General features: G+C 44.6%; 7 protein-coding genes across 7 annotated transcripts; 2 read left to right on the top strand and 5 right to left on the bottom strand.

Moving 5' to 3' along the window:
- Nucleotides 1-6,461: 6,461 nt before the first annotated feature.
- PHALS_09060 (4-hydroxyphenylpyruvate dioxygenase) lies at nucleotides 6,462-6,797 on the bottom strand (the record flags this gene model as incomplete). Its single annotated transcript, XM_024724494.1, has 1 exon — nucleotides 6,462-6,797. One exon carries the CDS (start codon nucleotides 6,795-6,797, stop codon nucleotides 6,462-6,464), a length of 336 nt encoding a protein of 111 aa, XP_024575364.1.
- A 39-nt stretch (nucleotides 6,798-6,836) lies between these two features.
- On the bottom strand, nucleotides 6,837-7,546 carry PHALS_09059 (4-hydroxyphenylpyruvate dioxygenase; the record flags this gene model as incomplete). Its single annotated transcript, XM_024724492.1, has 2 exons — nucleotides 6,837-7,231; nucleotides 7,318-7,546. 2 exons carry the CDS (start codon nucleotides 7,544-7,546, stop codon nucleotides 6,837-6,839), a joined length of 624 nt encoding a protein of 207 aa, XP_024575363.1.
- A 671-nt stretch (nucleotides 7,547-8,217) lies between these two features.
- Nucleotides 8,218-8,559, bottom strand: PHALS_09058 (uncharacterized protein; the record flags this gene model as incomplete). Its single annotated transcript, XM_024724491.1, has 1 exon — nucleotides 8,218-8,559. The coding sequence occupies one exon, from the start codon at nucleotides 8,557-8,559 to the stop codon at nucleotides 8,218-8,220; it is 342 nt and encodes a 113-aa protein (XP_024575362.1).
- A 2,748-nt stretch (nucleotides 8,560-11,307) lies between these two features.
- On the bottom strand, nucleotides 11,308-11,568 carry PHALS_09057 (uncharacterized protein; the record flags this gene model as incomplete). The annotated part of the gene is made up of 2 exons (XM_024724490.1): nucleotides 11,308-11,429; nucleotides 11,529-11,568. 2 exons carry the CDS (start codon nucleotides 11,566-11,568, stop codon nucleotides 11,308-11,310), a joined length of 162 nt encoding a protein of 53 aa, XP_024575361.1.
- A 760-nt stretch (nucleotides 11,569-12,328) lies between these two features.
- PHALS_09056 (uncharacterized protein) lies at nucleotides 12,329-12,671 on the bottom strand (the record flags this gene model as incomplete). The annotated part of the gene is made up of 2 exons (XM_024724489.1): nucleotides 12,329-12,522; nucleotides 12,599-12,671. 2 exons carry the CDS (start codon nucleotides 12,669-12,671, stop codon nucleotides 12,329-12,331), a joined length of 267 nt encoding a protein of 88 aa, XP_024575360.1.
- A 3,549-nt stretch (nucleotides 12,672-16,220) lies between these two features.
- On the top strand, nucleotides 16,221-16,423 carry PHALS_09055 (uncharacterized protein; the record flags this gene model as incomplete). The annotated part of the gene is made up of 2 exons (XM_024724488.1): nucleotides 16,221-16,319; nucleotides 16,367-16,423. 2 exons carry the CDS (start codon nucleotides 16,221-16,223, stop codon nucleotides 16,421-16,423), a joined length of 156 nt encoding a protein of 51 aa, XP_024575359.1.
- Nucleotides 16,424-19,053: 2,630 nt separating this feature from the next.
- PHALS_09054 (uncharacterized protein) lies at nucleotides 19,054-19,399 on the top strand (the record flags this gene model as incomplete). Its single annotated transcript, XM_024724487.1, has 2 exons — nucleotides 19,054-19,100; nucleotides 19,291-19,399. The coding sequence occupies 2 exons, from the start codon at nucleotides 19,054-19,056 to the stop codon at nucleotides 19,397-19,399; spliced, it is 156 nt and encodes a 51-aa protein (XP_024575358.1).
- Nucleotides 19,400-22,772: the final 3,373 nt, after the last annotated feature.

The raw sequence follows: 22,772 nt of genomic DNA, 5'->3' as shown, positions 1-22,772 counted from the left end.
GTGTGTAGCGTTGCTACGAGCTCTAGGGAGCAAGGAGTTTGGAAACTCGGACAAGAAACTGTTATCAATATTACGTGCACAATTGCACCGATATTCGTTGAAAAACGGTTGCTAAATTATAGCACCGATTCAACGGATATACCACGAATTGTGGTTTTTCATGATGAGAATTTGAATTACGGCATCCTCTATGAGCCACTCAGTGGTCATCTCGGTCGTGAGAAAACGTATAACTCTGTGAGTCACCACTATCGGTGGCTCAAGCTGTACAAATGGACGAGCACCTGTTTGCGCACGTGTGAGACGTGTCAGCGTGTGAAACCCTCTCCAAATACGGCTGCGCCGCTGGTCAGCTTACCGATTTCCATTGGGTGCTGGCAGTCCATGTGTTTGGACTTTGTGTTTGGCCTGCCGAATGATTCGGCGAGCAACATGGGTGTCGTGGTATTCGTCGGCCAGTTGAGCAAGATGGCACTTTTGGCGGCGGTATCAGACACCATTGGCGGCGGTATCAGACACCATTGGCGGAGTCGATACAGCAACGCTGTTTGTGGATCGTGTTTTCTGACAACACGGACTCCCAGAGTCGATTGTCTCTGATAGAGACCCCCGTTTCACGGGAAAATTTTGGTCGACTATCTTCAAGGTACTCGGCACCAAGTTGGATATGTTGACAGCGGATCATCCGCAGACCGATGGTCAAACCGAAAGTGTGAATCGCATCATCGAAGACGTTTTTGGCAGCATCTGCGCTGAGACGCCGAGGAGCTGGAGCGCCATGTTGCCACTCGTAGAGTTCGCACTGAATAATGCAGTGCATTCGTCTAAAGGCTACACGCCGTTCTACGTGAACGGGTCGATTCACCCTCGCGTCTCGCTGACGCCGCCATCCATGGCTCAGGGCTTGGTTTGGGAGGAATAGCCGAACAGCTAGCTGATGTCAGCCCCCTCACCATCCCTAAAGAAGTCGATGACTTCTTGTCTTCCAAACTGAGTGCCTTACGACACGTTCGCGATGCGATGGCTGAAAGCCAAGACCTACAAAAAGAATATGCAGATGAAAATGAAGAGGCGAAGTGGAAAGCTTTAAGGTCGATGACCTGGTTTGAATAAGCTCTAAAAACTTGCCTACACATGCAGCCTCTGTTATCTTTAGGACGAAGCTTCGTCCACGGTTTATCGTATTGTTTAAGACTGTGGCCAAGCGGGGCCTAGCGTATACTCTGAACCTCCCAAAAAGGATGCGCACCCACCCGGTGTATTACGTGGGCTTGCTTAAGCCGTACCGAGATCCGACGCAAGTGAACGCGGACGCGTTGGTGCCGAAGCGGATCCCACGGGCCCTTGGCCACCCAGAAGCTGAAATAGCAACTGGTTCTGAGCACGGAGTGCACAACCTCTACTTTAATGGCGCCAAGCGCTCCACCACCGCATGCAGCGACGAATTTGACCGATACACGGCTAGGAGTCGCTCCGACAGATCGCGGTAGTCTTCTAGGTGAGGCAGCCGGTGCATGACGTGCATCAAATTGTCGAGAGCGTCCGCACAGCGATATGCTACTTCAGCATGACGTCTAGTGGAGCTCCGATCACGAAGGACCTCGGCATCAAGAGCTCGAAGAGCGTTACGAGTCACCGGACGGCGGTCAACCCGGTCGTCACCGCCCGCCACCTACTATTCACCATGAGAACGGTGACGTCTAATATCACGTGGAACGTCTAGTGAGACGACGTTGTCACCCGGGTCAAACTCAATATCTGGTGAAGTGACGGGGATATCTCGTCTCCGAAAACTCGTGGGAGTTTGAGGCGCCACTTCGGCAAGATTAGCCAGTCTCCGTGGACGCTTGATCGGAAAGATCAGGACGTTCCCCGTCATCAGACGCCCTGCGCTTCCGTCAATAGCCGAGGAAATAGAAGGGCCATACGAAGTGCAAGAACCTCCATTTTAATGGCGCCAAGCGCTCCACCGTCGCATGCAGCGACGCACTCGCCTGCTCCACGGCTAGGAATCGCTCCGACAGAGCGCGGTAGACCTCAACGTGGGGCAGCCGCCGCACGACGTGCTTCAAATCATCAAGAGTGTCCGTGCAGCGATATGCTACTTCGGCATGACGGTCAGCGAAGTTCCGATCATGAAGGACCTCATCATCAAGTGATCGAAGAGCATTACGAGTCAGCGGACGGCGATCGACCGGGTTGTCACCGCCCGCCACCGATTCTTCTTGATGAGGACGGTGACATCCACTATCACGTAGAACGTCTAGTGAGACGACGTCGTCACCAGGGTCAAATTCAATATCTGGTGAAGTGGCGGGGATATCTCGTCTCCGAAAACTCGTGAAAGGTTGAGGCGCCACTCCGGCAAGATTGCCCAGTTAGCGTGAACGCTTTTGATCGGAAAGATTAGGACGTCCCGCATCATCAGACGCCCCACGCTTCGCGGCAATAGCCAGGGAAGTAGAAGGGCAATGAGCTGAGCTCAAGCAGGCCCTGAGCTCTTGCGATCGCAGACGCATAGCTGGCGGGAGCATAAAGGGTTAACCCATACCTCGCAGGGCGACAATCCAACGACGGCATGCCTTGAGTTTGGCAAACTCAAATCGGAGGTGTCGCTCCACACGCAAGTTCACTTCCTTGTGATTGAACTGTCAGGTATACAGTGAGGAAAATTTGCGGTGCTGTCGCACCCATCGCTCAAAGAGCGCTTCGTCATCTGTAGCACTTTCGCCAGAGGCGAGCACTATAGGTATCGTCCGCATTGCGGGTACACGAGAGCCACCTCGTCGAGCACGCAGACGATTGCGATAAGCTTCCAACGGAAATTCTTGTGGAACCAAGAAGCGATCTCGAAGAGCTTTCCGTTCGGCAAGCTCATATTCCATAATGACCGGAGGCCCGATGATGTGGAGGCGTAACGGTCGAGTTACTACGTCCTTCGCTTCCACAGCGGGATCTACCAGGCGAAAGCCATATTCCACACGAAAGGCAATAACCGGCAGTGGATGGGCGTGCATCAGAGCCGCCTTAAGGGCAGCTTCCAGCTGCCGCTTCTGTGTCTCATCGAGATCATTGGTGATGACATCACGTCTCTCGGGTGACAAAAGGTCAGAAAACGGACATGGGGTCCGCAAGGCGCGAGCAGGGCTCGTATCACGCCGCTGATGCGGCTCGCCTTCCTCGGCATTCCACCCGAGAAAAGAAGTGTCAGACTCGTAGTCGACCTCCTCTACATCTCCAACAAGGTCACTTGTCACTGATAGCGTACGTGGGGCTCGACGCTCGGGATCAATGAGCCTAGGGTTTAAACCCCTTGATGATGCCACGACGACACGGTCCTACATGGCACCGCGTGCGGACGACGAAGTTGGGCTCTGCCCGAGAGCGCTGTCGAAACCAGCGAGACTTGGAGACTTCGGTGTCGTTGACACAGGGCTCATTGAGCACGAAAGTCGTTTCGTTCCAACGTAGTGTCTTACGGACACACAAGCCTCGTTGAGGCAATAATCGTTTAGAACTGTAAATGATCTCAATCTTAACGAAGGACTATTAACGGGGTTACATTTACCCTGGTAACCGGGGTGTGTGTCACACCAGATGGGCATGGTGTGACCACACCTAAACAAGAATACGGTATATGGCTGGATAGCCAGTACTTATACATGTATTTAGATTTTATTATATATATTAAGGAAAATCTATGCATTTAAAATCAGGCGGCTTTGCCGCAGATAGAAATAAATAAAGTCAGTTTTGGATTCAAAGGAAAAGGTTGATTAGCCTTGGGTTAAGGCAATAATTACTCTTGGAGTTAGCGGATTGCGATCCGCTAAGCTCGTACTTGTCCTAAGTATAAAATGAAAGGTCGGTGACCTAACTTACTCTTCCTCAAAGCGCAAAGCTACGGGTGCCCCGCTGCATTATAGATACTGGCAGCTCTGCCGCAAATAAAGCAATTAAAATACGGTTTCCAATTTAAACAGGAAGGTTCCTTTACCTTGGTAAAGATTTCAGCACTCTTGGAGGCAGCGGATTGCGATCCGCTGCACCCGTAATGTTTCTCGGAAATAACGTAAGGTCAATGACCTAAGCTAATCCTCCTTTAAGCACCAAGCTACGGCTGCCCCGCTGCTCTTGGTAGCACTTGTAGTAAATCTGCGCCTGAGTCGATATGACTGATCCTCTGAGAAGATGGAGCAATACTCCTATTTGCTCCAGGGCATGCAGGACGGGCTTACCAACCTGATAACCCTGATGGGCTTTGAAGGCGTGGAGCACCTTGTTGCGCATGAGCCCGTGGCCATAAACACGCGCTTAGAGGCTTTTTCAAAAGCGGTATGAAGGGTCAGTGTCCACGCAAAATCGACCGACGAACCCTTTACGGGGAAATATGAGTGCCAGTAGGCCGCCGTTCGCCGACTTGGATTTGAATGGGTTTTTTGTTCCTCGTGGAGGTCGAGATCAAACCTTTACAGGTCAGGATGTTTGGCTGTTAATTTCGACGTTCCGAAAGTTGTGATTTTAGAAAAAAAAATCTCATATCAGGAGTGTCGTGCATTTTGTTTGACGCGCGACCGAACAAAAAGAATACAGAACGCGATGGCATTAAAGATGCCAATATGTGCATTCTTTTCGTACTTTGATACGATCTCAACGTGCCACCAACATAGTGTGATCGTCGCGGCTAGCGGTTCTTACATTTTTGAGGCGAACACCAAGTTGCTCTCTCATGACAGCTATTACACCAAAGCTTTGAATCGTGACCCAACTGTTTTGCCATCACTACAATACATACAACAGAGTCCTTCACCCAGAAAGAGGTATTGCCTACTCTCTGTCTTTATTATGGCTGTATGCTCGTATCCTACGGAGATAAGTGCTGTGACACCTCGCCCAAATATCACGACTAACTCGTCACCAATTTGCTGACCTGGTCTAAATTTCTTTATACTTTTGTCCGACAGCAAGCGCCCGGTCTAAATTTTCTATTTATTATTTTGCCCGTCAGCAAGCGTCGCAACAACATTTGCCAACACGATCTAGTGTTTGGATGTAAATTTATCTTGGGTTTCTAGCCGCGACATGTTCAAGTTTCTATACGACTATACGTGCAGGCTTTCTACTGAAACGGAGCGAAGTGGGCGCTTGCTTAACCACAGGTCGTAGCTCTTAGGAACCTCTCCTGCGCGTGGAGCAGCAGTGGTCGGGTAAGTTCGTACCACCATATCTTGATGCTTTATAGATGGTAAAAGTGGCGAAGAGGGTTACAGTCAAGTCGAGTGTTGGGCGACTAGGTAGGTCGTCTATCCCGTTTTGAAGAAATACAAGTTGGCTTCAGTGGAGCGGACTTCCGACGAGAACGTCCCTCATTCATGACTTTTCGAGGAACAAAGTATGGTGAGGACATCAAGATGAAGCCCAGCATCTGCTCTCTCAACGATTATGTCGGTACACCGACTCTTTACGATAATCTCAAGATGCGGCAAATAGTAAGATGGGTCAGATTTTGGTTGTGTTTTATCAGCCAAGCCATCATACCTATGCCTATAGAAGCCCCAAGCTGTTCATCATCGTAAATAAGACTTAGAACAGAAGGTAGCTCGGCTATAGGGGATGTTTGAGACGTTTCTTTGTACGCCACAGAGTGCTTCACGTCAAATAGTTCATAAGAGCGAGATGGTGGAATGGCTTTTTCGAGCCCACGTAGGTACGTTTGTTTCCATTTCGGGCCGTTGAGTGTGTAACTCGATTCTATCACATGTTGTGTGGTTGTGACTAAGTTTAACACTGCAGGCTTATATGTGTTGACAACTTATTAGCATTGTATGTAAGCATTTTTTTCAAACCATATCCGTGTGCGTTTCGCATGTCTCCGGTTTTGGCATGAAATCGTGGTTCTCAGCAACAGCGTTCCGAACTCGGCACATGACGTCTAGATATTGTATACAATTTTCTGACAATGACGCGCCAGGCTGATATCACGCGAGCCGCTTAATATCTACAGCGGCTCCCTCGCCTACGTCGGAGGACTTTGTGGTGGTAACCAAGCACTTTATACACACCTAAGAAAGGAGAGGGAACACAGGATGATATATCTAAAAATGCCGCAGAAGTAGCATCTCTGAATACCCAACAGCTTACAAATCAATAATTTAAGTTTGTTTGAGGTCCATCGCTTTCAGTGCGATCATGCAAACCCCACCTCATGCAACTCATCTGGCTCTCGCAGGCCAGAAGTAAAAAAAAGTTACAAATAAATAAAATAAAATTGATGTGCTCCGCAGTCAGTTTTCATAGCTAATCTTTCTACTTTGTGTCTCACATCGTAATGTTTATTTATTGTAACTTTGAAAGGTACCAACTTTAACGTACAGCGATGATTGTCGGTTTCTTCCTCATTTCATACATTAAGGCCCTTTTCATAATCCTCGACTGACTTGAAAACCGCAGCAAAATTGCCCTTACCAAACCCTCCGCATCCCGCAGCCTGTTCCAATCGACCAGCTAGAGTCTTTCATACAATCAACACGTTCAATAATTTCAAAAAAGACCGTCGCGCGGTCGCCCGGAGGTTTTGTAAAAATCTGCAAAAGAATACCTTGATCGTCCTTGTCAACAAGCAAGTCCAGCTGCTCAATTTGCTTGTATTGCTCCTTGGCCAAAGCGTCACCGATACGCTCAGGCATTTGATCGTAGTAGACTTGATTTGGACGAGATATAAACTCAAAACCTTCCAAGTGACTGCGCTTCTGCATCTCTGTCCGTGTCTGAAAAATATCATCCGTCTTGAGCGCCATGTGCTGCACACCTGGACCAACATTTTGTTTGAGATACGTCTAGATCTGACTCTTGCGCTTTGTGCCAAATGTCGGTTCATTGACAGGCAGTAGCACCATTTCGTTGTTGCTGGCTAGCACCAAATTGTTGAGCCCTGAGTCTAGCGTTCCCACATCTTCGGCCGTAAACTCGGCAAATTCGTGGAAACCCGTGAAGTCTGAGATGTACTTGACTGCCTCCAAAAGATTCGGCACGTTGCCCACACAGTGATCAAGGCGCTTGATGCCAATGTTCACGTCTGGTACACTGTCACATTTCTGGTAGTCGGGCACAAAAGGTCCCGCGATGTTGCCACTCCCCCAGCGGATTACCACGTCACCGTACAGCTTGACCTCCGACACAGTGGTTGTCTTGCCCGACCCCTTGTCAGTCAGCGTATGAGGTTCCACCACACCTACGGCGCCATTCTACAATGAGATCTCGTAAGCAGCCTTAGCTTCATTGACTAAAATCCCAAATCCCCAGCACGCTATGTCAGACCGTGTTTCATTACAAACTTTTGCGCGAACACTAGGTCATAACCGGGCATTGCACTCACTGCATCAAAAGCTTTCTCTGTCTCGAGCGCATACGGTACCGTAAACATAAGCTTAATGTCGCCAATTTGTATGACATAACTAGCTGATACATGATGGCCAGTAGACTGGTCAGACTTGCCAATCGGACACATTCCTAGACCCCACGCAAAGCGGCGAGACATTTGTGGCATCTGCGCAGTAAAATTCAATGTGATGAATCTTTTGCACATCAAAACGTTCGGTTTTGGCGTTTTGACGCACAAAATGTTTGTAGCCCACGAGCTTGAGGTCATTAGTGTCAGTTGCGGGCGGCATCTTGAACAGCTCACATGGTAATATGGGCAGATTGAAGTAAATGTGAATATGAAACCTGCAGTGATAGGGAAATAGGCATCGAAACCTTATGCTTTGTGTCTAATCCGCAGGTTTTGACGCTGCCTTCATCTATTCTCGCATGATAATAATAATAGTAAGATAATATAGCAGTCATCTACTCAAATTATAATAAATTGAAGCCCGAGCGTTCGTACACAATAAACAACACTGTCGAGAGAAGCACCATCATTCCAGCACCAATTCACATTTTGTCCTGTTTGGCCTGCCACTCAAGAGCCTTGAGTCTCTTCCGTACTTCAATGATTTTAGCTTTACATGACCATACTCTTTATGAGAGCTACGAAGACTCTGCCGCACATCATCTAGCACTTTGGTTACCGAGCTCACGCATTCGATCTCCTGTGACATTACCTTCCTTGTGCGTTTGAGCTCGGCCGTTACATCTACTGCTGATCCTAATGTGCTGTCACTTTTTGATGTATTTGACTTCTCATACTTCTGTGGCAATAAGGTTTGGCGCTGCTGCTCAAGGCGCTTGATTTTGCGCACGCTGAAGATAGGCTACAAGAACCTTCCTGCAGTTGGTCATGTGACTATGTATTTGCGCATTGTGCTTCTCGAGCTCTTGTGCTACCAGCTGTGCCTCTTTACTGTCCTGCATATCTCCAATCCAATCATGAGCATTCGTGAGTGCGCGTCGATACGCATTTATAGCCTCGCTCATTTTTGCTCCAAGCGCTTGCTCCTCCCCGTTTGAGAATGTCAAGCTCTGTTGGGCTGAAGTGTCGCTTTGATGGATAGATAAATTTGTGCACACATAGCGCCAAATACCACCAAGTATGTGCTCAGCTTGTTCAACCTCCTCCATACTTATGGACTAGACTTTCTTTAACTCTGTCTAGTCCTGTATAATATTATATTTTGTCGGAATTATGTTTAAAAACTTCAGGTGAAATATGAGTGCGACGCAAAAAGAATGAATATAACGAGTTTAGCTTATTATTAAAGGCATAACTTTATTATTATTCAAACTGCTTTATGATTTTTTCTGCTTTGAGTACTTTCGAGGTTATTTAAGACCATTAATGGTACCTGCAAACAAATTAGTGCAAAGAGCTCTTGGATTTATGTCAGTAAGCTTGTTGTTACGGTCATTAGAGGGCCCCAATGAATTAAACTCTGATCAACAAGCTTTATTTCTTATTATACTTTTTAATTTATTGATATATCTGAAATTCTAATGAATTTTGTTTGAGTTGATGGTTTTTGAAAGGATGAAAAAGTTATTTGCAAAAATATACATATTATTTACAATATTTGTTGTTGAAGTCTAAGAGAACCGTATAGTGAAAGCAATTGAAATGTAACGACCCATTTACACTAATGATTCGCCCTTTTAGCGAAGCTTAGGGTAATGGATCTAGGCCCGTGGTGGAGTAGTGTGTCTCAAAGCCAGTTACTAGTGTTAGGTGCTATCAGAGTGATACTAAACAGATCGGGCTTGTAGCCTTTGCGATGCATACATCTGGGTTTTAATATTATATGTATACATTCGTGGTAGTTCTTGATGTAAGTCACTTTTCTAGTGCAAACACCTAAATATTCTGTTTGCCAAAAAGCACAAGTGTACCTTGGGTGCCGAACAAATCGCAAATCCTGGGATGCTTCGTTATGTAGCATGCTCTACGGGCAATTCATACTATGACAAGACCACTGTAAATAAGTCGGGTTCGCTATCCCAAATGAATTTTAGAACTACTTGAGTGTTGTGCAAGTACAGTGTAAACTACGCTGTTACAACGCAAGCCTCATCAGTCGCCCTAATGGAATGTCAAATGGCACTGGACTGCGGAAAATGAGGCGGCCTACCAGGCTGTCAAAGAATGAAGCCTCATCTGTACTAGTGTGAGGGTCCTCTCAGATCCAGATTGGCCGTGTCTGTGACGTATTGGCCATGTCAAGTTCTGTGAATATCAACGTGGCTCCCGTTTGTAAACACGTTTCTCATTGCATAGTAAGATGGTTATTTTTCTGCCGCGTATAACGTCACGGCGAGAAATACTGGTCGGCTTACTGTGGTGGCATATGAACTTGTGCGTAGCCCTGGTTATGATCTGTCGCAAGTCAAGATGATGAGGTCGCGTATCAATCAGGAAATACGTGCATCGCATCCCTCGAGTAGGTCGCAACCTGTGTTGGGCATATCAAAACTGTGCAAAGCGAGAAGTTTATTAACTCAAATAATTCTTTTATAGTGCGTGTGAAAGCGCGTATAAACCGTGATTTCCTATTACAGGACTGTCTATGTTATAAATCGGACCCTTTCGATACGCAGCAAATGATGGTATCGCAAGATGAAGACCTCAGGTACAGAATATTCCACGGGGCACTTATACCCCTTCCGTGGTCCATCTCAGCTGGAACAGACATGATGCTTGGTTTGCACTGTGTTCTGGTGATTTGACGTGTTTAACCGGGTACGATCTTATGTGCTCACAAGTGAAATATGCAAACGTGAAAAACCATTGTCACATGCGTCTGCACCCTTGGCCTGGCTGGCCCTTATAATTTTGGGGGGGGCACTTTTATTACTCCTAGCGATGTGTTTGGTAATACCGGTATGGTGGTACTGTGAGTAGTAGGAGCAAGATATCTCAACTTGCTGCTATTAGTGGTACTGTTGAGGATACAGCAAAGATATTCTCCAACGATCTCTATCAAAAATATGGCTTGCCTGTGATAATTGTCTCTAGTGAATACCAGCGGTTGTAGCACATTCTGCGAACTAAATTTCAAGTGGCTGGTACCAGATTTGACATGTTCGCAGCAGACCATCCCCAGGCAGTCACGCGTTTACCATGTGGTAGGAAGTATCCTTCGAAGCTCATCCACGGAGTAATTGCGCAGCGCGAATTATAATGCCTTTACCTTTTGAGCGCAATTTACTCCTCTGCAGACATCACACCTTTACCAAAATGATTTGGGCTTTGCTATGCACCTCTTCAAAATGGATCCGGTCTGGTTTGATTTACAGATCGACTTGCTTGTATTAGTCCGACCGCGATAAAGAGCACAAACGAGAAATGTTGACTCGAATAGATTAAACTTCATGCGCCGAGTACGAGACGTTATGGGTCTAAACAACATACAGATGTCAAATGCAAATTGAATACATGGGATGTTACTCTAATTCATACATATAATCAACATACAGAGGTAGATGATATTCAGGGGTACCAAGATTTTACCGGATGAGTTTATTCACATAAACTTTTTGCAGTCCTTAAAACTGAGTTGTACGCTATTCAATTTACGCTCTAAGTTGCACGACATATAGTTATACGCAAGATGTCCCTACGGATATCCAGAGATATACTTGAGCAGTATCACAACCCCGCTCTGATGAGCCACTTGGACGCGACGCACTTTGTCAGAAATAAAGCAACGCTTCAAAAACATTTTGATAATATAATTTAAGCTAAGCTGCTAGAATCACCAATCCTATCTCAAAGCCTTGAGTCAGTCAATTATATTATGCGCTTCCGAGAACGCGACAGAATGGTGCCGGCGCTTTCAACTAATGCGCGTTTAATCTCTTGAAGATAGTCGACGCCCCTCAGCGACTTGTAAAACGATGAGAGCCACCTATATGCAGGTGTCCTTCGCCACTTTTGTTCGGTGGTGTCTCAATCGGAAAAGCTTTTGGTCGCCAGCGGAATAATTTAGCATGTGGGTACCCTATTATGATGTACATGCACACTACACATTTGTCGATTTGATTCAAAACTGGGCTAAAACGATCATGTTAAAGTATCATGATTAGCATTTGGTACGGACGAGGGTGAAAGGGCCTCGCGAAACGAGTTCCTTGCGACATAGATCTCTTGCTGTGTATTACATAGCATTAAATCGTGACAAATAGTTAAACAGATATTAATACATCAAAGCCAGACATAATGCTGAATATGTTGTAATTGATGCGACTCAGCTACTCTATCTTTTCTCTGCGCATAGTAGACAACTACTCGTTGCATATAATAAGTGCCTGGTATAGTAAAAAGCTACATTCAGTCCGAAACCCATAGGAGCTTGAGGCTCACTTCAGCAAGATAGTCGTGGCATCGTATTCGCTTATGACCTTATGTACCCTCCATATTTACCTCATTAGTCCGAGTCGTGCGGCAAAAGCGCTTTTTACTAGCAAGCAAGAGGAGTGCCATACCCCATTGCTAAGGCTTGGCCGGTAACTGTACAGCGAGATAAGGATATGAGCAGTGTTTTTGACCGCACAAACTATGTGCTCACTTCAATGTCCACGACAAAGAGTATTCGGCAAACTAAAGTATTCTGCAAAGTAATCTATTCTGTCGAATGTGGTTAGTAAGGCCGCAAAGGGGGTAAGGCGGTGTGATTTCTTCATACAGGGTCCGTATTACGTCGCAGAAACTAGGATTATGCGCTATCGCCAAAATCATTGCATTTCGGATTTATCCATATTTAAATGTTCTGACATTACTTACCGCTATTAATGAAGCTCCAAGCAAAATCTATTGGGAAAAAGAGGAGTCTGAAGACCTCATGGACCAGATTTAAGGCATGCGTGTTGTTCTCCGTCTGATCTGTAGGAAGTTTATTGGCTAAGAGTCTTTGCCGCGCTTCCAATGAATTGAGTCAATTGAATCCATATTTATAATCTGAAGCAAACTCGCTCCGATTCGCTGCGGCTCTTGCGCTTGCAGACAAGCACGGCCGGCTTGCCTAGCCAGGTCCAATACAGTAGTAATGGGTTTCATTTTGCCGTGAGCCTGTAGCGAAAACTGAGCTTCAAATACTGGACATAAAGCGCACAATTTGTCAGAAAAGTGGCAAATCTCAACATTTAAATATCGCGGAAGACCCTTGCAAACTTGGACGATCTAAAGTGTAGTTTTCGGAGAAGAGAACGGTGGGGCGCTGGAACTTGGTATGGATTTGTGACATGTCCGTCCGAAAACGCATAAAGCCTTTGAGGCTTCAATCACAAGGACCCAAGATCGCCGAACCTTGAACTTGGAATAACAAGTAAAACGAAGTTTACGGTCAAGGGGCAATGATGGAGCTTGTACTACTAGCTTGCAGTAGAAGTGAGAGCTCTTCGTTGAAAAAGTGCATGTAGAGCTTTCTCTTAGAGTGCATTGTCTCAGAATAAGACTATGCGTTCGTGACCTCAGTAGAAAAAATCTTCATAGGTGAAAAAAGGTGTAAGGTACGTGTCCTAATATAGCGCACGCTTTTTTTACATTGTTGTCCCTCGTATTTGGGTGGAGCTCGAAAGTGCTGTGGTGAGGTATCGTGATAATGAAAGATCATAAGCAATAGTTGACACGGATGGGAACATTAATGTTGCGATCCGTGATACAATCAGGTCCCAAGCCTCACGCATTGGATTTATTCTGATAGACAGTCAAACGTATGTTATTTAATATCAATTTAGCTAACTTTGATTTTGATAACAATACTTTTCTAGGTTAGCAAGTGTAAAATCTAGTAATTTGATATGCTTTCAGCTCGGCACCATAGGGCGGACGATGAGCCCAATCCTTGTGTGGTAGTACAAACTGACTTTGGCACTCACAGCTTCTTCTGTGCAAAGCTCACTACAACACGTTAAGCGGGGCAACCTTATGTCTGCAGGAATGGTGATCGCCAGTCATATGAAAATGCACGCAAAAAATTTTGGAAAGGAAGCGTTTGACCATATATGATTGATGTGAGAGCTAGAGTGCATTTACGTACTTTCTTGATATTTTTGCTTGTACTTCGTTGTCGGTGTACTTGATCAAAACAAATAATTTCTCACTTATTATGCTCGCCAGCCTCGTGTTTATCTGTGCTAAACAACATTTGCGCGTCAGTAAGAAAGTCGAGCATTAAAAGTGCAACAACAATCATGTTGCTCATTGTCTTTCGAATTCAAGTTCTACTTAATCATAAAATTAGTTTGCTAGATACAGCAATCGGCGTGTGCAATTTATTTCCAGCGTAGCTTTCATGAGGAAAAACAATTGATAAAACATCCCACTTTCTTACTTAGTCCTCACTTCGAAACTTCTTTGTCTTGGCGTGCCAACATATCACTTTCGCTTCTCAAATTCTATAGTTATCCCATTGTGCTTGCAAGTGGTAAAGGATTTGGGCCATGATTGTCGTGAAGAGATGTTTTGATTGATTCAAGAATATTCAGTATTGTAATTCTTTCGACGTTTTAAGCAATAAAGCGTCAGTCATTATGGAAGAAGAAGAGATGATGAGCTATTTTATCGAGCCATAAATATGCTGGTACCTTTGCGAAGTCATAAATGTAGACTCTTCTTTATGCTAGGACTAAATTATAATCTAAACAATCTGGAATTCCTGTGGTGAATCGCTGGGCTGATGGTCATCCTATCACACTCTTGTAATAGCATCTAGACCAAATATCAGGGAAATATAGCATACGTTTAACATTTGTGGATAGCTACTTTTTTCTTGATTTCAATCATCCACCAGAATGCATATCATACCACAGACAATTCGACGACAGTTTTAAGATTTTAAGATAATGGTTTGGCACAATTTTAATCGGAAATTATAAGAAAAATAGTAGAATATATTGAAAGCTAAGCTTGTAATACAAAACCTAAAGAACCATTTGTCGATTTGTTAATTAATATTGATATCGAATAAATGTTTCAGCAAAACATAATTTGTTTAGAATATTACAGATGTCAAAGCAAATGAATAACATTATTACCACAGCATGAGCTAGTTTGGTCATACAAGTTACTTGAATAACTTGTACTTAACGTGTACAGTCTTATTGCGCGACTTGATGTCCTTAGTTTCCTTCTAAGCTGCGGCGATTTGTACCAATTAAATTGGTATCGGACCAAAGTAACTGCTTCAGTCAATGATTGAGTCGCATATAAAGCGTAGTCATCATGCTTTTTGGCCAGTGAAATCTTGTCTATGCACTCTAAATAAGTAAAAAAAACTTTAGTTTGCGCTTAGTGGGTTATAACTATGAAATGAGCATAGTCGTTTTTCTATAAACATATTTTGACAATTCGCAAACGGGCCATTTCAAGCAAGCCTATATGTTGTAATAGCTCTTGGGCCCGTTGGATGAACGTATCTTTGAATGCTGAATGAATCCGATCAAAAATAAACTCAAAGTCCCATTTGTTTAGACGGGGTTTGAATCCGACTACATTAACTTCGGACAAGGCGAATCCAATATTACAACTGCCAGAATCCCTCGTCATTCGACTCGCACCCAGCGATAATATGTTGCAGATGAAGGTGTGCAAATTTAACGAGGTTATCATGCTCATGCTCAGATGAAGCAGAGTCTGTGCTAGCAAATTCACAGAGCATAGATTTATCAGCCTTCTTGAAAAAGCAGAAGCCAAATACTCTCAAACGTCTAGTGTTGAAAACTTACTCAGAATTTACGCATCACTAACTTCGCGAAGAACACTTAAGCTTATGCAATGCACGAGGGTAGCGACCCACAAACATCAAGAATCTTTTTTTTTAGTACCACCACTTCGATTTCGTACCTCATGATAGCAATAGTAAGCACTTCACTACAGTCTTTCAGCGTTGCGCTTTTCCCGATTCACTCTAGTGTAGTGTATACATACGTCATTATATGATATCTGAACCCATCAAATTCTCCTCGATCAAGACGCAGGTCCATTGAAGTCACAAAGCTTTGATCTTGAATCAATGCTCAATAACACAACTCAGTGCTAGATTGAGCGCAATCCGCGCCCGAGGCTTCTTCCTTAGCTGCTAAATCAAGCAAAACACTCGACGAGCCGCCAAGAAGAACATGGTTTCTGTGAAAGCTCCGAGAGTATTTTTCGAGAATGACTCACTGCAGATATAGCCAGCTACTCCCAGAGAATTACTCACTGATATTACTACGTCTCAAAATAAGTTGGTAATACACATCGACCGAGTCGCGAGCTCTGAACAAAGTGCGAACAACCATGCTGTTCTGTAGCAGTCCGTTCTAGGAATCGCTGATTGTCCCGGGGGGTGCCTGCTCTATGCTTCTTGTAGGCGTGCACAATATTTTCTTCGCTTACCGCCAAACAAACGCAAAAAGTCGGTGTGGAGAGGGGAGTATTTTACCTCTATTATCATACTCGCTTGGATGTTTTCACGAAAAAAACATATATGACATGGGTATGCTCCCTTGGTAAGGGCCAGTACCTTGTGACGCAATTTCGATTCCAGGAAAAGGGAGATTTATGGCGTGGGAGCGACACCGACGACGGGCTTATTTTTACCATTTCGTGAAATTCTGATCAGACGGCGGTAAGATGGGGTCTTTACAAATTTGACTTGGAGGAGAATAAATAGCGATTGTTTCGTGTTCTCCAAATTTGTCGCATGGAGACTGGTCCGAGCGGTAAAGTGATGCAGTACATAGGGCAAAAATATACGGAGACAGGCAACTTGAAGTTAAAACTAGGAAGCCTAGCTTTATCTCGATGAAGAATGAGCCATTATTTTCACATCTCACCTGTAGCGTTTCAGGCTTGTGGTGAGAAAGTTTATAAACTCGCAAATGGGTTACGTGTGGTAGTCCAAGAGGATGTAAGTCCTACCTCGATAGCCCGGATACTTACTTTTATTGTGTTTAGGGAAGTATCCCTACGGGGTGTTTAGAAGCTTCCGAAACAGTAAAAGCAATCGAATAATAAAATCACCGGATAATTATAGCAAATACCTGACTGGAGCCGAACTCATCCGTAATGTACGGTTTGTTATTGAATGCACTATTAAAGCACTGAATGCGAGGTGTGAATGAGTTTCCTCATGGACCCTTCAAATTCCATCCATACTTCGCTTCCAGAGCATGGCGACGTGGCCTGCCGCGGGGATTTGCCAAATTTTGAGTGTGTGACTTTTGGTTTGAGTTGCTTTTGAAGCCAAATATTGCGTCACACGTCAATGACTCTAACCAAGGGTTTGTTCACCAGCATAAGCATTTTCTTTGGTGCGAGCTCGAAGCAAGTTGGATAAGAAGCAAGCTCGGTCACTTTTCGCCGATTTCCGTTTTTACGGAGGGTAAAGCAAGTAGAGTATTTTGCATGCTTCCATATACCTCGACCATTCCAGAACAGATACCAATTCCAGGAATGGACGTGCTATAGTAGAGCATGAACGATTGCTCTTACCAAGTGATCTTATTTGTTAGAGGTATTTATCGACTCTAAATAAAGACAATCACATTCTATCAGTGTGGTGAGTTCTTCCGAGCGAAATGCTACAGCCGCTTCTACGTTGGTAGCACAGCTATTGAGCCGCATCTTGCATACATACATAATACGGTCTATTTTGATGTTATGATTACCCGTTTGTGAGCACAGCATCAGGGTTGGGTGTAAGAGAATACTCATCCTAACACTCGTGAAAACTGCTGGAGTGAACATTTTCAAAACACCATTTGCTTACATCGACAAGTGTGTTTTTGGCGCCGACAAAATTTTTTTGGGTTGCTTCATTTCAATGATTGTCAGCATAAAAATTGTGCAAAGATCTAAGCCAATGTAATCTGACTAATCTGACCAATTTGACCAGTTAAACAAGTAGCTCTTCATGGGCAACACCTCGTTCAAGTGTAGTGCCGATTACGCCGACATGGCATGCCTCCTCTCCAACCGCCTCCAATGATGTTGGGTGCGGAGACGATACGTCTTTCTATAATGACAGAGGAAGCTTTGTGTATGCCCCGATTCTGTGTCATTTGAATCAAAAAACGTCGAATTCGTGTCGTCTGTGACGCTTCACCATTTGCCATCAGATGTGCAGTACTCCATGCAATTGTCAATGAACATGAACGCGTTATTGCGCTGAATTTTGTCAGCTTCAAGACGCACAGAGAGACAGTCAAGTAGCCAGCAGCTACGATATATGTTCTTGTCAATTTCAGGACATTTTGAAGCCATCTCTGATCTAACTAGATTATGCATTATGACGCACATGGATATCATTACCATATATATCGCATGTAAAGCAAAATGGCCCCTCTTTTCGTAGAGTATACACTAAAGAAAAAGTTAATTTAATTTGTATAATTCTTCTGGTGGATGTGCTTATGCGCCACAAAAGGTCTGAGGTCACATGTCATGATAATGACGTTGAGCACCGACAAGAATTTGCGCACAGCGCAGGAGTACTCACGACAAATGGTTGCTCTGAAAAGAAGGGCGTTTTCGAAGTCCGACTTTGCTTTATCAAGCGTTTGGTTGCGCATCTGCACCACTGTTTCGTGTTCCAATGTGTAGCAATACAAATGCGGTCAGTTATGACAGACCCACTTAATACTAAACGTAGGGTGTTACCTACCTCCTTTGGCTAGGCCACCGAGCAAACGCGATCCGTACGGGTATCTTACCATGTCGGAAAAGAAAGTACACATGCAAAAATATGTCAACAAGTCAAACCTTGCCGCATGTGTCACAGCTATTGGCCAGTTAGTCGCGTCTAGAAGAATGTAAGCAGTCCTTTAACTAAGAATTCATAGTTGTTCCATCAAAATATGTATTTGGTGGTACCTGTATTGTGTTCTTTGTGGGCCGTCTAGCCAATCCGCTGCTGTTAAGTGACATAGCTGTTCCTAAACAAAATTTGTTTTACCGCGGCTTGCCGGTGGCCATTGTTTCAAATGAAGGTATGTGCTTATGGCAAAAGGCTGGCAGATTATTTTTATGATGTTTGGTACTTACCCACCTTATACTATTCTTATACAGATAATTAGACAAAGGTTTTATCGCAGAATGAAAGATATCCATCGGAGTACTTGCGCGGATGACCGTGATGCTAAACATATATGCTCCCTCATTGGATCTGAATTGAAGAGTACAGTACACGCAACTGCAGGATTCGACCCAACCGTTATTAGTGATTTGGCTCACGTATATGCTTCACCCCTCTATACGGTGGCTCCGTTGTCGAATCGATTCGATTTTGCCGATAGCAAACAGCTAAACTTTGCGGCAAGAACAAGGTTAATGCATCGACGAGATTAAGCTTCATGCTCAGAGCTTCGACGATATGGCTAAGGACTAGGATATGCATAAGGAACATATAGATGCAAAGGAAGACATAGAACTCAGTCTCAAAAACAAAGTTGCAATCTCAATATATTGGATCCTAGATAAAAATAGTTTTGCTATAAATGTTTCCAGAGAATGCGATAACATCATGTTTCTTACGAGGGATTACTCAAGCTGTACCACATCCCAGCTCCTATGAGCATTTGTGTGTGAGCGCTTTGTTGTAAACTAAAAAAGTCGCAGCCTCTCTTTTTGCTGAGGTAACATCTATGGCAGCAAATTGTATTGAACCAATTCAAGGCCTTCAAGACAAGCGGTTCATTTGCTTAATTCAATGAGCGCATCAAAAGACGAGTCGCGTCATTATTGGCCGCATTACGGAGCGTTTACACAAAGTCGACGTAGAATAATAGCAAAGATATTCATGACAACCTATTGCGGGGTCGTCGTTCTTTGCTGACTCTATACGATGAGCAAAGATTGGCATATTTTCATGTGTTTAGTAGACCGCCGCGCTCAATAGAGCTGTGGCCGGTGTCTGGTGAAGTGGACCGAAGTTCTAACCTTAAAATATATGGAAGTCGAGGTCCTCTGTGGCAAAAATTTCCCCGTTGAGACTGCTGCTTAAGTCTTGGCACACCCTATACCATTCTTTTTAGAGACAAGGCAAAAATGCGCAACACAGCACTCTCGTCAAAGTCGGTTGGAGTCTGACCTTGTTCAGTTAGCCGTTAAAGGACCATGATATCAAAAACAGCTATTTACAGCATGGGCTCGAGGTAGCGAACGTTCATGTCAACGACGACATTGTGCTTTCTACTTTGCAAGCCAACATTATGCCACACTCTATCGTGATGTTTGCTTCGAGCTTGTCGAGCCGTTAAACGGGTGGAGCGACTAGCCTACATTACCCAGCGTGCAATCAAGCGAGATAATCTTCAAGACTTTTACACGCGCTGAGTACACAAGGGAGTGTATCAAGATACACTTTAAGGTCGTGTACGTCGTTTGAAGAATTGTTCAAGCACAATAATGTACATTTGTACGAAATTAAGATTAATAATTGTGGAAATTTTTGATGCATTGAAGTATAGGTATCAATGACAACGTTGGATTTGCGTAAAGGTTAGACCCACGGACACGTGATCTTTCAGTAAAACGCCAAGCAATATTAATAGATTTGATATTAGGTATGGTAGTAAGTGTTTTATTCCATTTTTTGATAGCAGAGCAGCCTAGTCACTTGAGATCCGCTTGTGTTCTCTCCTATTTGAGGCGTACAAGCCTTACACTTGTGCGTCTGCTAACTCGGAATATTTAGGAATAATCTTCTCCTGCGCGAAGTGCAGTTCTTTTCAGCTGAATCAGTAAAGCTTGTGGTCATACCCATAATTGTGCCGTAAAAAATCGAATTCTTTATGGGATGGAACTCGATCTGTTTGAGTACAAGTTTCCGGGAAAGCAAGACACGCTTATAAAACATATGTCTAATTGGCTCCAAAGGGACAGAAGCCCTGGTAGTATCAATAATCGCCCGCCTAGAAATGTTCGACTGCCTGTAGCACCCCAAAACGGTGGCGATGAGAGTGGGGAGGGCACCCACCGTGTGATCTCGGTTGTTGAGTGTCCAGCCCTTTGAGAGCTAGAGCGAAAATGTCCTCTGGGTCGGACAGGGGAGATGACCATGGGCTCAGCCATGCTTTAAACTGGGTCAAAGTGCTTCGAGCTTACATTTTCCATGCAGGAGATCACGCGCGACGATGGACACTATCATTAAATAATCTATGAAAGGGGCTTCATGATATGAAATGATCAAAAGCAGCAATCATCGCGTGTATTTGCACCATCTAGTCAGGCGTATTAGGAGCCTTCTAAGTTCTTGTAAAGTCAACGAAGAGGAAACTACCCGACTAGTTTCAAAAGCTAAGCACCCTTATCCCTGCAACGACATCAGACAGTCTTTCGAAGGCGGTAACAGTTACCAATATCTAAGGGCCTCCAAACACGTGCGGCTCGCATGGAGACTCTTCAAGTTCCATCCGCATCTTCTTAAAGAGGCAATGCGTGTCGTGCCCAAAGTGGAGTATAAATCATGTGCCGCAAGATCCACTTTGGTTACTAAAGTGGAAGCTCTACGAGCGCAAACAGACGCGATAGACTCCAGCCATGTTGTAAAGGAAGAGATAGTTTTTTTGTTGCCAAGCGGCTTGGTAGTACTCGTATATATGTTATTTGCGTCAGTACAATGCATTTGCTTTGTTCGTGTCTCATTCGTTCCCAGCTGAGAGATTCCATGGTCGGGTTTTAACGCGTGGTCGTCTGGCAAATTATTCGCCTGAAAACGTTAAGACCAGTATACTATTCTGTGCCCACTGGTAAAGAAATAAACTATATTATATTGCGTAAAGGCCGTGCTCTAAGGAGGTCAGCCTAGAGAAATGGGGCTCATAGTCCAGCTTTTCCATTGCTGATGACAAAGTCTTTGGCTTTGTAAAGCCATGCAAGATCGGAAGCAGAAGACAAAGCTCGGAGGCAATACAAATGCCATCTTTGTATGCAATATCTTACGACGAAGACAATGGCAAGGGTTTTAAGTCTTGACATTAAAATTGGGCTCTTTGTCGGTATAAGACATTGTTTCATTCTAAATCTTGCTTTGATAGGATTTCATCCTGGGGATGGAATGGCACGAAAGTCATGGCCCGTAGCAGTAGAGCTTGAAAGGTAGAAGCGATAGTGAGCCCCGATCTCTGGATGAGTTGGGATAGGCGACTGAATATAAATGGTGTGTGGTATTCCCCAGAGAGTATCCCGGCGGGACGGAATAACACAGCTCTAATCTAATGCCTCCTGTGTTCTGCTGTGTCAGAGCTGGCGGAAAGTAACAAGCGACTGGGATCCGCGCCAGAGCCAAAGAAGTCGACGAGCCAATGTAACTCAAAAGACGAATAGTCAGGATCAAAAGTCGTCAAAATGACTCGACCTTGTCGCGATATAACGGTGACGCTAAGTCCGCACAATAGAGGTGTCCATCGTGCGAGGCATTGAAAATCCATGGACTGAGGGCAAAATAGATTATCTTGTCGTGACTTGGGTGATCCTGATGGCCTGAAGGCTTTAAGTCGCCTCTCTCTACCTTTGGCAGGCAGTCCTGATAGTTGAGAGAAAACATCGCTAGGGATCTCTAAAAAACATCAAGACGGTGAAGTTGCCAAACAAATATTATTGTTACCGGAGGAAGGGCTGGGATCATCAGCAACATCGTTATAGATGAGTTATACTTGCAGATCCTGTAAGTCCACTGTCATCACCATCCTACATACTTTTTGTGCACTATTCAAAGGATAATCATGACGTGGTGGCAAGAAATCCGATATGCGTGTGCCCCCGGATCGCGATGTGCGCCATGTGATTGACTTGACAGCTGGGACTAAATATAAAGCCACACGTCAAGAGTTCTCAACCACGGCATTATACGCCGTCATACATACTTTTGACCGTGAAGGGCATCAAGCGAGTCTCGTAAAAGAGAGTAATTTCTCCACATGACCGACTTTATTGTCAGGACGATTAATGGCAAGTTGCAAATTGTATGTGCTTAAAATAACATAAAAGGAGCCATTGTTCAGGTGCAAACGCCGATTCACAACGGCATAGCTGATTGCAATTTTGCTCACTGTCCTTGTCCTAGTGATGGGTACAGCGATGGACGACCTGCGTGGTAGCTCGACCCTTCATACCGCTCGGTCAAGAGCGATGGGACATTCAAGGGCAGATGTTTTATACTAACACATATAAAACATCTGGCACTGCTCGACAGCCGTTATCTCTCTTTTCCATGACTGAGTCCCAGCGGTGAGTACTTCAAGCGGGTTTTTCTCGAAATGGCTGGTTTTCAATAGGAACTGATGGACTTATGGTCATCTGGTGACGCAGTACATCATGCCTTCACCTCAGCAATACTTCCTGCAGAGTACGTAGAGTTAAC

This window comes from Plasmopara halstedii, assembly GCF_900000015.1.
Source record: "Plasmopara halstedii genome assembly, contig: Scaffold_350, whole genome shotgun sequence".
NCBI classification, from domain to species: Eukaryota; Oomycota; class Peronosporomycetes; order Peronosporales; family Peronosporaceae; genus Plasmopara; species Plasmopara halstedii.
Note: the sequence above shows the minus strand (reverse complement) of the source record. Positions and strands in the feature narration are given on the sequence as shown.